The sequence below is a fragment of the Pelophylax lessonae genome (assembly GCF_965119305.1).
Source record: "Pelophylax lessonae genome assembly, chromosome: 6".
In the NCBI taxonomy this organism is placed as follows: domain Eukaryota; kingdom Metazoa; phylum Chordata; class Amphibia; order Anura; family Ranidae; genus Pelophylax; species Pelophylax lessonae.
Genome location: NC_138773.1, coordinates 178,166,733 through 178,184,204, shown reverse-complemented (window position 1 = coordinate 178,184,204; position 17,472 = coordinate 178,166,733). Strand labels below are relative to the sequence as shown.

The 17,472-nt window shown below is 43.9% G+C and overlaps 1 protein-coding gene across 1 annotated transcript in view; it reads left to right on the top strand.

Annotated features, from left to right (window-relative positions):
* Window positions 1-17,472, top strand: part of PGAP1 (post-GPI attachment to proteins inositol deacylase 1) — a 278,399-nt gene that overhangs the window by 100,254 nt on the left and 160,673 nt on the right. Inside the window, exon 11 of the mRNA XM_082261304.1 lies at window positions 11,330-11,405. Within this exon, the coding sequence (XP_082117430.1) occupies window positions 11,330-11,405 (76 nt within the window). The remainder of the gene's footprint in view (window positions 1-11,329; window positions 11,406-17,472) is intronic.

Below are 17,472 nucleotides of genomic sequence, written 5' to 3'. Positions count from 1 at the left end.
AAAATGGATTAGGTTGAGCAGGAGTGAGGAATATCACCACGCCAGAACCTAAAGGGCAATGAAGTAATAACCAGATGTGAGATAAACTTCAATACTGCAGATTGCACAAGTAACCAAAAAGCAAAAAAGAAATATAGATCTAAACCATAGCTCAGAGCAACAATATGTATCGTTGCCTTGTGAAAGATCATTTAGGAATAAATGACGCGCCTGCAGCACCGCAGAACTCATTCCCTCTGGCAAAAACCTATATAAGGGCGTGGTGGGATTGAAAATGCAACAATCATTAGGGGTATATACCAAGACATAAATGTCAGCCAATCATATGGCCAGGGTGGACACCAACTAACAGCTAGAGAGTTTTCTTTTTTTGTTTGTTTTTTTGGGAGAGTGCATGGGATCAGCACAGGGCCAATCAGCACTGTCCAGACAGAGGATCAGGGGAGAGTGAAAACTCCTTACAAGCTTTACTAGGAACTGATGCAAATAAAAAGGCTGCTATATACTGCAGCCTTTAAACACACTTTAAGGTTGCACAGTCAGAACTATCACAAAAATGTAGCAATTTTGCAAACTACATACCGGTAAAAACTGCAAAATTTATTTGCAGAGTCTAAATAATCCACATTTTAATAAACCCAAAATGCACATTTCAGTAAAACTTGATTTAGCGAAATGAAAAATGCCCTAACGAAGTTAACAACTTAGGTAAGAATTAGTGAATCTGCATGGGTACACTTTGCTAACTGCATCAAAAATCTTGTTTGACGTTCCCCAGTTTCTGTCCGTTTGTAAAGCTAATAAGCAAGCTATTGTCAATCAAAAGGTATGGGAAGATGAACAATGCCAGTGCCAAAATGTAAAAAGTGTCTCTCTTCCTACACAGAGTTGTTAGCTCTTTCTAATGGCACCCACACACGCTGTTGTGAGCCCACCCTTTTATAAAAAGGCGGCTGGGTTATCCATTCCTTTTTAAATTATTAGCAATTGCAACTTGATACAAAGTTTGGTACTGATTCCTGGCACTGAATAGATGGTTTTTATTTCAGGTGCCGAGCCTGCAAATTCTTTGGCCAAAGGTTCTTTAAACGTTAAAAAAAAAAGATTTTCCTGTTTATTTTATTACATTTTTTAATTTTGGCACATTTGGTTTTTAAAAAAAAAAAAAAATCTGATCACTTTTATTGCTGTCACAAGTAATGTCAACATCCCTTGTGACAGCAATAGGAAGCGGCTCTGGCAGGTACTCTTATGAAGGGATCGGGGGTCTAAAAGAATCCAGACCCCTCCACTGCACTTCAATGTATTCAAAATGTCGAAAACTGTATTTTTGAATACTGTCACTTTTTTAAATTTGGCTCCTTTAGCTGCCAAGTAACCCAGACGTGACGTCAGGAACGCAGCTTCCGGAGTACATCATCGGAGCTCCAATCTAAGCCAAATCCGGCTTAGTTCGGGACTCCAACCAGCTGGAGGACGTGCTGGCTGGTTGCTTGGGTCTCCCGGTGGGACGGAAGACCCGGGCAGAGCCATGGGAGGGGGGGGGGGGCATCCCCTCCCCGCTTGCTGGGGTAATCGGGCATCGGCCGTTACCACTCCACAACTCCTGAACAGGGGACATGTACTAACCCGATTTTCGAACCCTATTGAAGTCTACGGGAGCCGAACAGGAAAAATCAAAAGTGCCCATTTTGAAGGCTTATTTGCAAGTAATTGGCCATAAAAGGGGTATAGGAGTCTGGGTACTGCCCTGCGGGAAATGTATTAATTAAAAAAAAGTGTCAAATATCATTTAAAATGACTTGCGGTTACAATTTCCGGGACCCGGCTATTAAAAAATAAGGATCAGGAAAGGGGGGGGGGGTAAGATGAACGAGTGCCCCCCCCCCCCCCCCGAACCATACCAGGCCACATACCCTCAACATGGGGGGGGTGGGTGCTCCCTGTGAGTGGCTTATTGGAATCTGAAAGCCCCCTTTAACATGGGGGCCCCCAGATCCTGCCCCCCATGTGAATGGATATCAGGTACCTCTACCCATTCACAAAAAAATTTGTACAAAAGTAACCACACAAGACAATTTTTTACAAATCCTTTTTAAAAAAAAATTAAAATAGTATGCCTCGATGTAAATCCTTAGTCAATCACAACTCCTGCTGACCCAAAAAATAGAAAAAATGAAAAGTGCTCCGCCTCCAGGGAGGCCCCCCCCCCCCCGCCATATGCCCACTCCATGCTTTAACATGACTTATATAGGCAGGGGGTTGGGCCACCTGGCCACGTCATTCGGGGGGAACCACCCCTTCTGACGTGTGTGTGTGTGTGTGTGTGTGTGTGTGTGTGTGTGTGTGTGTGTGTATATGTACACTACCGTTCAAACGTTTGGGGTCACCCAGACAATTTCCTGTTTTCCATGAAAACTCACACTTATTCATCAAATGAGTTGCAAACTGAATAGAAAATATAGTCAAGACATTGACGAGGTTAGAAAGAACGATTTTTATTTGAAATAATAATTCTTTCCTTCAAACTTTTCTTTCATCGAAGAATTCTCCGTTTGCAGCAATTACAGCTTTGCAGATCTTTGGCATTCTAGCTGTCCATTTGTTGAGGTAATCTGAAGAAATTTCACCCTACGCTTCCTGAAGCACCTCCCACAAGTTGGATTGGCTTGATGGGCACTTCTTACGTACCATACGGTCAAGCTGCTCCCACAACAGCTCAATAGGGTTGAGATCTAGTGACTGCGCTGGCCACTCCATTACAGACAGAGTACCAGCTGACTGCTTCTTCCCTAAATAGTTCTTTCATAGTTTGGATGTGTGCTTTGGGCTGTTGTCCTGTTGTAGGAGGAAATTAGCTCCAATCAAGCGCTGTCCATAGGGTATGGCATTGGGTTGCAAAATGGGGTGATAGCCTTCCTTATTCAAAATCCCATTTACCATGTACAAATCTCCCACTTTACCAGCACCAAAGCAGCCTGAGACCATCAAATTACCTCCACCATGCTTGACAGATGGCGTCAGGCACTCCTCTAGCATCTGTTCACTTGTTCTGCGTCTCACAAATGTTCCTCTGTGTGATTCAAACACCTCAAACTTAGATTTGTCTGTCCATAACACTTTTGTCCAATGTCTTTGTTCTTTTGTCCATCTTAACCTTTTTCTTTTTATTGGCCAGTCTCAGATATGGCCTTTTCTTTGCCACTCTGCCTAGAAGCCCAGCATCCTGAAGTCGCTTCTTCACTGTGGACGTTGAGACTGGCGTTTTCCGGGTACCATTTAATGAAGCTGCCAGTTGAGGTGTCTTTTTCTCAAACTTGAGACTCTAAAACACTGACAGGTGGCACTGACGGGTAGCGCTGACGGGTGGCGCTGATAAACTGCACTGATGGGGTGGCACTCCCTGTCCATTCAGCAGCAGTAAGGAAAGGGCGACTGATCAAGCCCAGCTTTCAACCTGGGAAGATAATGTTTGAGGTGGGCAGGCAGTGAGAGCAAGCCGCGCTCATCACGGCACTGTCCACCAGAGGGGCTGGTTTTCACTTAGGAGCTTGTATCCCGCTCCAGCAGGTCGCAAAGCCCCAGCCTCAATTATTGGTTAGTGCAGCACTAGGCCGCGCACCCGCAGATGGGCCACATGGGAGGATCCCAACCACTGCTGCTGTGTAACTCAGACGCCAGGACGCGATTTCCAGTCGCCATTGCGATTGGCGCATGGGTTTTTTCAAGCCCTATATTTTTTATATATATATATATATATATATATATATATATATATATATATATATATACACAGTGCCTTGAGAAAGTATTCGGCCCCCTTGAACTTTGCGACCTTTTGCCACATTTCAGGCTTCAAACATAAAGATATAAAACTGTAATTTTTTGTGAAGAATCAACAACAAGTGGGACACAATTATGAAGTGGAGCGAAATTTATTGGATATTTCAAACTTTTTTAACAAATAAAAAACTGAAAAATTGGGCGTGCAAAATTATTCAGCCCCCTTAAGGTAATACTTTGTAGCGCCACCTTTTGCTGCGATTACAGCTGTAAGTCGCTTGGGGTATGTCTCTATCAGTTTTGCACATCGAGAGACTGAAATTTTTGCCCATTCCTCCTTGCAAAACAGCTCGAGCTCAGTGAGATTGGATGGAGAGCGTTTGTGAACAGCAGCTTTCAGTTCTTTCCACAGATTCTTGATTGGATTCAGGTCTGGACTTTGACTTGGCCATTCTAACACCTGGATATGTTTATTTGTGAACCATTCCATTGTAGATTTTCCTTTATGTTTTGGATCATTGTCTTGTTAGAAGACAAATCTCCGTCCCAGTCTCAGGTCTTTTGCAGACTCCATCAGGTTTTCTTCCAGAATGGTCCTGTATTCGGCTCCATCCATCTTCCCATCAATTTTAACCATCTTTCCTGTCCCTTCTGAAGAAAAGCAGGCCCAAACCATGATGCTGCCACCACCATGTTTGACAGTGGGGATGGTGTGTTCAGGGTGATGAGCTGTGTTGCTTTTACGCCAAACATAACATTTTGCTTGGTTTCATCTGACCAGAGCACCTTCTTCCACATGTTTGGTGTGTCTCCCAGGTGGCTTGTGGCAAACTTTAAACGACACTTTTTATGGATATCTTTAAGAAATGGCTTTCTTCTTGCCACTCTTCCATAAAGGCCAGATTTGTGCAGTATACGACTGATTGTTGTCCTATGGACAGAGTCTCCCACCTCAGCTGTAGATCTCTGCAGTTCATCCAGAGTGATCATGGGCCTCTTGGCTGCATTTCTGATCAGTCTTCTCCTTGTATGAGCTGAAAGTTTAGAGGGACGGCCAGGTCTTTGTAGATTTGCAGTGGTCTGATACTCCTTCCATTTCAATATTATAGCTTGCACAGTGCTCCTTGGGATGTTTAAAGCTTGGGAAATCTTTTTGTATCCAAATCCGGCTTTAAACTTCTCCACAACAGTATCTCGGACCTGCCTGGTGTGTTCCTTGTTCTTCATGATGCTCTCTGTGCTTTAAACGGACGTCTGAGACTATCACAGTGCAGTTGCATTTATACGGAGACTTGATTGCACACAGGTGGATTCTATTTATCATCATTAGTCATTTAGGTCAACATTGGATCATTCAGAGATCCTCACTGAACTTCTGGAGAGAATTTGCTGAACTGAAAGTAAAGGGGCTGAGTAATTTTGCACGCCCAATTTTTCAGTTTTTTATTTGTTAACAAAGTTTGAAATATCCAATAAATTTAGTTCCACTTCATGATTGTGTCCCACTTGTTGATTCTTCACAAAAAATTACAGTTTTATATCTTTATGTTTGAAGCCTGAAATGTGGCAAAAGGACGCAGGGGGGCCGAATACTTTTGCAAATAATATAATATTATATGTAGCACTGTCCCCGTAGGACTTGCTGTACCATGACTTGTAGGGCCTCCTCTGATTACCAACACACAGTCACTTAGGGTACAGTTCACACATTCATCCTTACTCTCAATGGCTTATTGCTCAATGAGCAGTCCGGGGGTGTTGGTTTTTAGTATTTATTGTGGAACTTGGATGGGAGAAGGGAATAGTGGGATACTCCAACAGGAACTATGTATATTGGATAAGGACAACTTTCACTTGGCCTCACCAAGTTGCTTGTGGAAGCAGTCTCAAAACTCTCTTAAACCAAATTAAACCATACTGCCACGTGTATGGAAAAGGTTAAGTCTCCTTGCTCTTTCTCTCCAGCAATAGACTTGGTGATCTACATTCTCTTCAGGACACTCTCAAGCACCCTCTTTACTGAGACCCATCCACTGACTCTTCTAGCGTCAGGGGTGGCCCCCCTCAAGTCAGGCCCCTTGACACACATCTGTACTCAGTGTCTTCAGTGTCTTCCCTCTGTCAGCTCCACAGGACCTCCGGGTTCAGTTCTTCTCTAGCTCTCTAGACCCTCATGTTGACTATCTGAGGCTGCATGACACCTCTACAGAGGAGGAGGCAGCAGCCCCCTTCCTCTGGGACTCTGCTATCCAGACAAAAGTCCAAGAGCACATGTGCTTCTAGCTTTTATACAGTATCCCAGCATGCACCGATATACTTTCCTCTGCCAAATCACCAGGGCTGTATTAAACCCCTGTGCACTCATTCGTCTGGTTTCCTCCCACTATCCAATATGCCTCCCTATTGAACCAGTGTGAAACACTCTTCAGACAGACTGAGTTGCACCTGAGCACATTGAGCAGGCCTCACTAGCAGATCCTTCTCTTTGGTAGGCAGAGAACAAATATAAATGTACCTGCAATCCCTCTGGTAAGCAGACAGGGTTCAAAACTATACTCTCTCTAGCACCTACCTAGGAGGGTGCTACATCTATAAAAGTTTATTTTATTTTTTATATCAGTGGCGGAAATTTTGACACTGAGTGAGAACTGGCTAACTGCCATTGAACTCATCAGTGACACTAATACAGTGATTAGTATTTATACCATACACTGTCACTGTACTAATATCATTGTCATTTCACAGCCAAGCACTATGCGCTTCATACAGTAAATCTCCACACACCTCTACTTAATGAACCTCGTTCGATCTTTACTCTGCTCCAAAATTCTAAAGCAGGTGTTGTTAAGTAGGAGTCAAATGCAAAGAAAAATGCTCCACATAGTGCAAACAAATCTTTATTTAAATAGTGTACATCTCACCAGAAACTTTCTTGTTACAGACACATCAATAAATTCTACATTGAAATAAATATATAGTGTTGCGCAAATAAAAAATTATTAAATTAATTAATTTGTGCTTAAATTATTAAAAACCCAAAATATTTATATGTGACATAATATTAAAGTGCCAATAGTGCTAATAAAGTGGTAAATATAATACTCATAGAAAAGAGAAAATATATAGATATAAAAGATTTTATATCTATATATTTTCTCTTTTCTATGAGTATTATATTATATTATATTTACCACTTTATTAGCACTATTGGCACTTTAACCACTTGCCGTCTGAGTACCGTAGTACTACTGCGGCAAAGTGGCTCGTTATCGTCTGACGACGTAGTACTACGTCGTCAGACACTCCCCTTTCTCGGCGGCGCTCGCGCGCCGCCGGAGGCTCGCTCCCGCTGTATTCAGTCACAGCGGGAGTCGGGCCAGGGGAGGAGCAGCGGCGATCGCCGCTGCTCTTCCCCGATCGTCAGGGATCTCCCAAGTGACAGGCAGGGTCAGATTGCAGGGTTCAGCATAGCTGAACTCTGGATCTGTCCTTGTGTCACACAGTCACCTCCCCCCACACACGTCAGTAAGCACCAGGCATACATTAACCCCTCCCTCTCCAATAAAATTAACCCCTTCCCTGCCAGTGTCATTTTTACAGTAACAGTGCATATATACAGTATATATAGCACTGATTACTGCAGTAATGTCACTGGTACCCCCAAAAGTGTCAAAAATGTCAGTCAAGGGTCCGATCTGTCCGCCGCAATGTCGCAGTCCCGCAAAAAAAATCGCAGATCGCCGCCATTACGCGTTAAAAAAAAAAAAAACACCAAAAATGACAGAAATCTTTCCCTTTGTTAGTAAACGCGATAACTTTTGCGCAAACCAATCAAAATACGCTTATTGTGAATTTTTTTACCAAACATAGGTAGCAGAAAACAAATTGGCCAAAAATTTTAAAAAATTTTGATTTTTACATTTTTTTGGGGGGAATTTCATATAAAAAAATGTGAAAAATATTGTTGTTTTTTCAAAGTTTACGCTATTTTTTTGTTTATAGCGCAAAAAGTAAACATCGCACAGGTGATCAAAAACCACCAAAAGAAAGCTCTGTTAGTGGGAAAAAAATTACGTAAATTTCGTTTGGGTATGGCGTCGCACGACCGCGCAATTGTCAGTTAAAGCCGCACAGCGCCGAATCGCAAAAAGTGGCCCAGACGTAAGACAGCAAAATCCTCTAGTAAAGTGGTTAATATTATGTCACATATAAATATTTTGGGTTTTTAATAATTTAAGCACAAATTAATTAATTTAATAATTTTTTATTTGCGCAACACTATATATTTATTTCAATTAAGCACACTATTATGAGAAGTGGAGTGTCTGTGGCAAATAACTGATCGATTTAGAACCTCAGGGTCGCTCGCAGGACTTATTCCTAATAAATTCTACATAACTCAATCTCCAGTAACAAGACCAGTACTTCATAAAAATAGCTGACAGGCTCTCACCACCATATGTGGCCATCTGTGTGCATTATACTATCAGTCCAGTCTCGTCACTACCGAGTCACAGCCCATATACATGAGCTGTTACTGATAAACTTGGCCCAGGCATCAAAGTTCTTTGGTCATGGAAGGGTTAAACTGATGTAAAATGCAAGCGGAAAGTGCCTTGAAAGCAAGCTGCATTTGCACAGGCTGTTTTTGAGCTATGGATTGGGTTAGCAAAGGTTTTCCAATGGTTCAAAAAAAAAAGTTTGTGCAGTTTTATATTGACCTTGTCCTGTAACCACTTCTTGTCTGGCCTGTGTACATAAACAGCTGAACGGGAGCTTTGCCTCTGTGGATGTATGTTACCTGTACAGCCTTTGCATCAGCCAGCCTGGGGATCACATGACCGGATGCAGTACCAAAGAAATTGATTCTATACCTTGTTATCGCTATGTTCAATCACAGTGATCATATATGTAAACAAAAAGGAGGAGAGAAAGCCATTACAGTGGTACAGTGAGTGCCTTCAGCGTCTAGTTCACAGTTTTAAACACACACACACTATCCCACCAGTCTATTGTTAATAAACAGCTAGCCAGCTGTCATACCTATCCAAGTGTCACCAGTGCAGCCAGGAACAGTGTACCTTATCCCTAGCAACACCAGTCGGTGTCACTAAATCAGTGCAACCAGCCAGTGTTGCTGATAACAGTGATGCCAGATCACTATACGCCAGCTCCAGTGTCCTGAGCACTACTCTACCGGTGCTAATGTCAACAGAGTCAATGAAGCGAGCAATACTGTTCTGATCACTAGCCACACCAACGTCTGCAGAGCCATTCAAGCCAGCAACAGTGTTTGGATTACCATCAACAGAACCTGATCATCCAGTCCAAAAAAGGTGTGGAGGCCTTTCAGATTCTGAACTTGACAGATGAGAGCACCAGGGAGCTGTCCGATTCAGATTCTGAAAATGAACCTGTGCAAAAGCCTTGGTTTAGTAACTGCTGCTGATTCAGAGGGTAAGAGTTTGAACAAAAAGAATCAAGCATTCTGAACAGCAGCAGGCAAGCACCAGCTGCGCAGTACACCTGGATAAAAGACCAGGTAGAACTAGTGGGGTATCACATCAACAATGAAAGCTTAGGGCCCATCCTAGTGTCCCAGAGGCACTTTTAAATCCTTTATGGCTACCTTCTAATTCAGCAGCACCTGTCACCCCCCCCCCCCCCCCCATTTACAGCGCAACCAAGAATTTAGGCAGAAAACAAAAAATTTTACACCCCTTCAGTTTATTTGCTTTTCACAGATTTTGTTTTTTTTTAATTCAGTCCTGTACCAATGTAATTTGTATGCCCAACAGTACATCAGCAGTAATCCGAGTCTGGTTTTTGCCCATCGATTTTGAGTGGAAGCCAGCCACAGTTGAGGAAGAATTTTTAAAATCTTTCCTTGCCTTACCCTGAATAGAGGAAACCCAATCAAAGTGAACCTCTGGGCAGTTAGTTCCATCTAGACCCCAACATTTTGTGCATATAAATCTTTGTACTGTAGCTCATGCTGACATGTATTCCCACACCATCAATGATTTACATATGTTTTAAGTGCAGCACAACAGTTCAAACATGATATAGACTATATTGTCAGAAGTATTGGGACACCTGCATTTACACACACATGAAATTTAATGGCATCCCAGTCTTAGTCCGTGGGTTCGATATTGAGTTGGCTCACCCTTTACAGCTAGAACAGCTTCAACTCTTCTGGGAAGGCTGTCCACAAGGTTTAGGAGTGTGTCTATGGGAACGATTGACCATTCCTCCAGGAACACATTTGTGAGGTCAGGCACTGATGTTGAACGAGAAGGCCTGGCTTGCAGTCTTTGCTCTAATTCATCCCAAAGGTGTTCTATCGGGTTGAGGTCAGGACTCTGTGCAGGTCTGTCAGGTTCCTCCACCCCAAACTCGCTCATCCATATCTTTATGGACCTTAGGGTGGGCCAACTCAGTGTTGAACCCTATGGACGAAGACTGGGATGCCATTAAAGGTCATGCTTGCGTAAAAGCAGGTGTCCCAATACTTTTGGCAATATAGTGTATTTATATACCCACCATTACATTCATACAAAACTCAAAATAAAGCAAACTACGGTATATTAATAATCCTTCTTTAAATTTCCTTAAATTCTCCAAAAAAATGTAGCCACTGCGTCTGATTAGTAAGCTGCAATATATTACATTCTTGGTTTTGGGTTTACTACTGCCTTAAGGTGCTGTTTAGGCTTTGGGCCTCTCTGTGTGGCTAGGCCGTGAAAGTCTCAAACGTGGTATTGCCCTACTCCGAAGTAGTAGCTGAATGTGTTTTGGGGTGTAAATAGATGTACTATATGTCTATTCTCTGTGTTAGAAATATCCTATTTGACAACTTTGTGTAAAAAAAAAAAAAAAAAGGGTATGTATGTATGTATACTTTGTTTTTTGTTCTATTATCTTTTTACGTTTCCCAAAAACTTGTGGCAAAAAATTACATTTTTAAAGGAATCACTGTGCCTCTTAGAAATACCCTGGGCTTTGTTCTTTCCAGCATGTGGCCATTTTGTAGGTGTTTCCACTGTCCTGGTGCTCAAGGGCCTCCAAAAAATGTGATGGGTATTCAGGAAATTAGAAGGATAATTTTATGCTCCTAGAATGCCTGAGGGTGCTCCTTGGATTTAGTAAGTACGCCTATGGTGTGTGTTGATTTAACTTGGCTCCACAGAAACACTAACATTTTTTTAGGTAATGCTGTGTGATTGGGAACACATAACAAAACTATGGTTGAGGTTTCTCAAACTTGTCTGCAAAGGTGGAAATATACTTTAAAAACATAGTACAATTTTTAGGTTTATTTTTCATATTCCAATGTTGTAAATAGTGTTATTATAAAATAACAGATTTTAATGGGTCATAGCTACCAAATATGTTTTGATGTTATTTCAGTGATGTACACATATTTGACCCTGATTTTGAAATTAATACAATGATTCATATTTTTTATTAATTTAGTGAGGACATTCTACAGCCTTCTGAGAATTATGCACAGTGTGTAACATTACTCCTATGTCTGTTTTAGTTTTCAGTGGAATGTGAATTTTTCAAAGAGGAGTTGAAAACCGAGCAAGTGCCTGTTACACATGCCCTTTCATTTGGTATGTACATGTGATACCTGTTAACAATTTTAGCAATGTTTCATATAACAGCGTATTATGTAGCAAAGAAAGTTTGATTTTAGGTATAATAAAGAGAGATGGCTTTTAGCTATATTACAAAGGAGTACAGTAAAATATACCATCTTTTTACATATATTTTTGAAACTGAAGGTGTTTAACACCAGCACTGTATTTCTGTGCTGAGTTCATACTTTAGGAGTTAAAAGTACAGGTGCATCTCAAAAAATAAGAATATCATCAAAAAGTTAATTTCTCTATCGTTCATTGACGGACGCAGTCCTTTGATGCATATCAGTAGGGTAATACCGCCCCCTACAGGAGTAGGACACTAGGCAGGAAAAATTTCTGGCTAGGCCTATGGGCAGTCCCTGTGGGTATACCCTCTCTCTTCCTGCATAGGATGTCAGTTTAAATCTGCCTAGTCAGGAGTAAGGACCTAGTTCCTTGCTGGAATCTTTGGTCCTGGCATAGAAGTAATTTTTTTATGTAGATTTTCTTTAGCTAGTCTTTTTCTCTCCGGATCGTTTTTCCTGTGAGATCTTCTAACAATTATCCCGGGCTGGGCGACAAACTGGATCCCCATATCCAGTGGTCACCCCAGTCTGGCTAGCGAGCCATGCCTTAGCTCTGCTCTGGGTTGGCCGCGACCTATTCACGCTGGACGGGGTCTGGCCCCGCGAGTTAAACCCCTCGCCAGGACGCACATGACAGGGTCTAGGCTGATGTCGTAAGCGTTCCCATTCGGCCGACAGCCCCCCTACTCCGGTGGCGTGGGGTCCTGTCATAAGATGGCGACCGCCTGTGTTCCCGGTATGTTGTGTAAACGTTCCCTTCCTTGGCGGATTTTGGGCTGGATGCGGGCCCTCTCTCTGGGATGGTCGGACCCTCACACTCCAGGGTTCCCTCTGTCCTCCTCCCCTACCTACCCCCACCTACCCCCCATCCGCCCCCTACGTGGGGGGGACTGTTCGGGCCTACCTGAGGCTGGGGACTAGTGTGCAGGCCACATGGGGGGCCGGGGGGTGCGCTGTTCGCGGCGATCGGTCGATTGGCGGGGGGGCCTCGATCTGGCCCTTCAGGGCTGGATGGTACACGAATCTGATGGCGTCTTGACTCAACAGGAAGGTACAGAGGTTTGTGGCCCGCTCCCGGGACCCTCTGGCAGACGCCCTGGTGGCCCCCTCGGGCCAGTAACGACTGTTGTATGCCTTTCTTCCTCTCAAGTTGCTGCCAAGACTTCTTCGCAGGATAGAGGCGGAAGGGATTCCGGTCATTCTTGTGGCTCCGGACTGGCCTCGTCGCGCTTGGTACGCCGACCTTGTCAGGCGTGTTGCAGACTCCCCATTAAGACTTCCTCTCAGGGATCTGCTCTCGCCGGGGCCAATCTTCCATCCTGCTTTACAGTCGCTGGCTTTGACGGCTTGGCTGTTGAAAGCCAGGTGCTGAAGGACAGGGGTTTATCTGCTTCAGTGATTCCCACTCTGCTAAAAGTGAGGAAGGCAACTTCCATGAAGATTTATCATCATACGTGGAAGTCGTACATTGCTTGGTGTGAGTCCCTTGGGACCCACCCTCGCTCCTATTCCGTGGCTCAGATCTTGGCTTTCCTTCATCGGGGAGTTGATCAAAAGCTGGCCTTGAGTACTATCAAGGGTCACGTCTCGGCCTTGGCTATTTTCTTCCAGAGGCCATTGGCTGCCCATTCCCTGGGGCGTAGTTTCATCCAGGGAGTGCGACACTTGGTACCTCCTGTGCGACCTCCGCTACCGCCATGGGATCTTATTTGGTGCTGTCAGTTCTCCAGAGGCCTCCCTTTGAGAATATTCGGAAGGTCCCCCTGCTTACCTTGTCTCAGAAGGTGGCCTTCTTGGTGGCTATCACTTCTGCGTGCAGGGTGTCGGAACTGGTGCCGCTGTCCTGTCGTTCTCCCTATCTGGTGGTTCACAAGGACAAGGTGGTACTTCCGATGAATCCATCTTTCCTGCCGAAGGTGGTTTCCAGTTTTCACCTGAATGAAGACATCGTGTTACCTTTCTTGTGCTCTAAGCCTAAACATCCTAAGGAATTTGCTCTGCATACCCTGGATGTTGTTCGGGCGATCAGGGTGTATTTGGTGTCTGACTCGCTCTTTGTGCTCACGGATGGCCCGAAGAAAGGGCTGCCTGCGTCTGCTGCGACTATTTCCAGATGGATCAGACAGACAGTGGTGCAGGCATATTCCATTAAGGGTCAGGTTCCACCTTTCCCTGTCAAGGCTCACTCTACTCGGGCGCTTAGTTCTTCCTGGGCCTTTTGCCATCAGGCGTCTGCTTCACGTGTGCAAGGCGGCGACTTGGTCGTCTGTTCACACCTTTACCAAATTTTATAAGGTAGATGTGATGGCATCTGCGGATGCCTCCTTTGGCCGCAAGATTTTGCAGGCTGCGGTTTAGGGGGCCCCTTGTCCTTCCTTGAGGGTGCTCTTCTGTTTGTTTTCAGGTGGACCTCATCTGGTTGTTCTGATGAGTCCTGTGTTGCCTGGTTGGCCAGGTTGGTCTTGGGGACTGTTTTTTCTTTGTTCTGCTGTTCCCACCCCTCATTTTGGTACGGCTTTGGGATGTCCCTACTGATATGCATCAGAGGACTGCATCCGTCAATGAACGATAGAGAAAACTGGAATTTGACTTACCGTTAAATCCTTTTCTCTTAGGTTCATTGATGGACGCATTACCCGCCCCTCTAATTTTTTTTAGCGGGTTGATGTGCTTTTCTCTGACACTGCTTTGATACAAAACTGACATCCTATGCAGGAAGTGAGAGGGTATACCCCCAAGGACTGCCCTTTCTGCCTAGTGTCCTACTCCTGTAGGGGGCGGTATTACCCTACTGATATGCATCAGAGGACTGCGTCTGTCAATGAACCTAAGAGAAAAGGATTTTACGGTAAGTAAAAAATCCAATTTTATTTCAGTAATTCAAAAAGTGAAACTCTTATATTCTATATTACATTCTATATTACACAGTGTGACAGGAAGTCAGGTAAATCTGGAAATGTAGTCACTGAGAGGAGACACATTCCCACCTGCTTTGAAAGTTCACTGATACTATAGGGTGTTGGCTGCAGAGAGAGCCAGCAGGAAGTTGAAAACCATTCAGCTGTTCAGAATGAGGAGATCAAGATCTCTATAATTTGTCCAGAGAAAATCTATTGAGTGCTGCCTCCTGTCGCTGTGTGAGCTGGGAAGAGGAGGACAGACATATGTGTACCTCCCGACGCCGTGTGGGCATGGGAGAAGGACTGCTGCCGCCTGTCGCCGTGTGGGCTGGGAGAGGGGGACAGTCGGATGTGTGCCTCCCGACAAGCTGGTGAGCATGGGAGAAGACCCCCTACAGCGATGTGAAGCTAAGGAGGGTAACCACGAGTGAAGACGTCTCAAAGGTGAGAAGACAAAGTGTTCCATGTGAAGAGTGTGAAGAGTAAAGGGACCTGTTAAATGAACTGTGTTCAATGTGAAGAATCTGAAGAGTCAAGGATCCTGTTATAAATGAACATGTGCTGTGTGAAAGAAAACAAAGGGACATGTTCAATGGACAATGTTTGTGCTGTGTGAAAAGCAAACAAATGGACATTTGAGTGTCTGCTGTAGGATCAGCAGTGTCGGCCCAACAGTAGGTTGGAAAGACTTCTTAGGTAGGTTCCAGCTGTGAGAAGGTAGCCGCCCACAGAGGCAAGGATTTATTTTGTCTTTTATTTTATTTTGGCTGTTTTGATGCTTGCAATTGTGTTAAGTAAATTGCATGAATAAATCAGTCTTGTTTTCAACCTCTAATCGGCTATCTCTCTGTGAAAACGCACCCCCAAAGGGGTCACCCATACGCCTACCACCGAGCTAATCCCTTACAACAGATTGATATATTTCAAGCATTTCTTTCTTTTAATTTTGATAACTATTGCTTACAGCTAGATTTATACCCAAAATTCAGTATCTCAGAAAATTAGAATACATAAGAACATACAGTATCTCACAAAAGTGAGTACACCCCTCACATTTTTGTAAATATTTTATTTCTTGTGACAACACTGAAGAAATGACACTTTGCTACAATGTAAAGTAGTGAGTGTACAGCTTGTAAATTTGCTGTCCCCTCAAAATAACTCCACACACAGCCAATAATGTCTAAACGGCTGGCAATGATAGTGAGTACACCCCTAAGAGCTTCACAGGTTGCCATAGGAGTCCTCTTTCACTCCTCCCAACAACATCACGGAGCTGGGGGATGTTGGAGACCTTGCGCTCCTCCATCTTCCGTTTGAGGATGCCCCACAGATGCTCAATAGGGTTTAGTTCCAAAGACATGCTTGGCCAGTCCATCACCTTTACCCTCAGCTTATCTAGCAAGGCAGTAGTTGTCTTGGAGGTGTGTTTGGGGTCCTTATCATGTTGGAATACTGCCCTATGGCCCAGTCTCCGAAGGGAGGGTATCATGCTCTGCTTCAGTATGTCACAGTACATGTTTGCATTCATGGTTCCTTCAATGAACTGTAGCTCCCCAGTGCTGGCAGCACTCATGCAGCCCCAGACCATGACACTCCCACCACCGTGCTTGACTGTAGGCAAGACACATTTGTCTTTGTACTCCTCACCTGGTTGCCGCCACACACATTTGACACCATCTGAACCAAATAGATTTATCTTGGTCTCACCAGACCACAGGACATGGTTCCAGTAATTCATGTCCTTAGTCTGCTTGTCTTCTGCAAAATTGGCTTTCTTGTGCATCATCTTTAGAAGAGACTTGCTTCTGGGAAGACAGCCATGCAGACCAATTTGGTGCAGCCCCAGACCATGACACTCCCACCACCATGCTTGACTATAGGCAAGACACACTTGTCTATGTACTCCTCACCTGGTTGCTGCCACACGCGCTTGACACCATCTGAACCAAATGAGTTTATCTCATCAGACCACAGGACATGGTTCCAGCAATCCATGTCCTTAGTCTGCTTGTCTTCAGCAAACTGTTTTGTGGGCTTTCTTGTGCATCATGTTTAGAAGAGGCTTCCTTCTGGGATGATAGCCATGCAGACCAATTTGATGCAGTGTGCGGCAAAAGGTCTGAGCACTAACAGGCTGACCCCCTACCAGAGGTGGGGGACTTGAGTCACATGACTTGACTTAAGTCAGACTTAAGTCACCAGTTTGAGGACTTGAGACTTGCTTGACTAAAATTAATAAAAGACTCAACTTGACTTTGACTTGGTATTCATGACTTGAGACTTGACTTTGACTTGAGACATATGACTCGAAATGACTTTACTTTTTTAAGTTAATAAATATTTGCATTTTCTCAAGATGTGTTAAAGCAAAATTAATGTGCCTGTTATGTTTCTGACACCACAGTCACTTAAAACACCCCAGTGTGTTCTGATTTTTAGGACACTGGCTGTTTAACAAATACTTAACATGTTTTTAGTGACTGTGGTGTTGAAACATGACCGGACGAAGGATTTTGAGCTGTTTGGGCATTCAAAGTGTTTCTTTAATATGCCAAGAAAAAAGCACTAAGCAGTTTTGTTAATGTTGAAAATAAAACTAAACCTTTCCTGACCACTGACTTTTGAAAATTGGGGTAGATCAATATTTTGACTTGATTTGTGACTTGACCAAAATAAATTACTTGACTTGACTTGCTTGACTTCTAGCAGGGACTCGACTTGACTTGCTTGCTTTTTGCCACAGTAACTTGGGACTTGCTTAAGACTTGAAGGGTAAGACTTGAGACTTGCTTGTGACTTGCAGATGTGTGACTTACTCCCATGTCTGCCCCCTAACCCTTCAACCGATGGCAGCCCTCATACGTCTATTTCCCAAAGACAGCCTCTGGATATGATGCGGAGCACGTGCACTAAACCTCTTTCGTTGACCATGGCGAGGCCTATTCTGAGTTGAACCCTTTCCTATTAAACTGCTGTATGGTCTTGGCCACCATACTGCAGCTCATTTTTAGGGTCTTGGCAATCTTCTTTATAGCCTAGGCCAGTGATGTCAAACCTTGGCACCCCAGA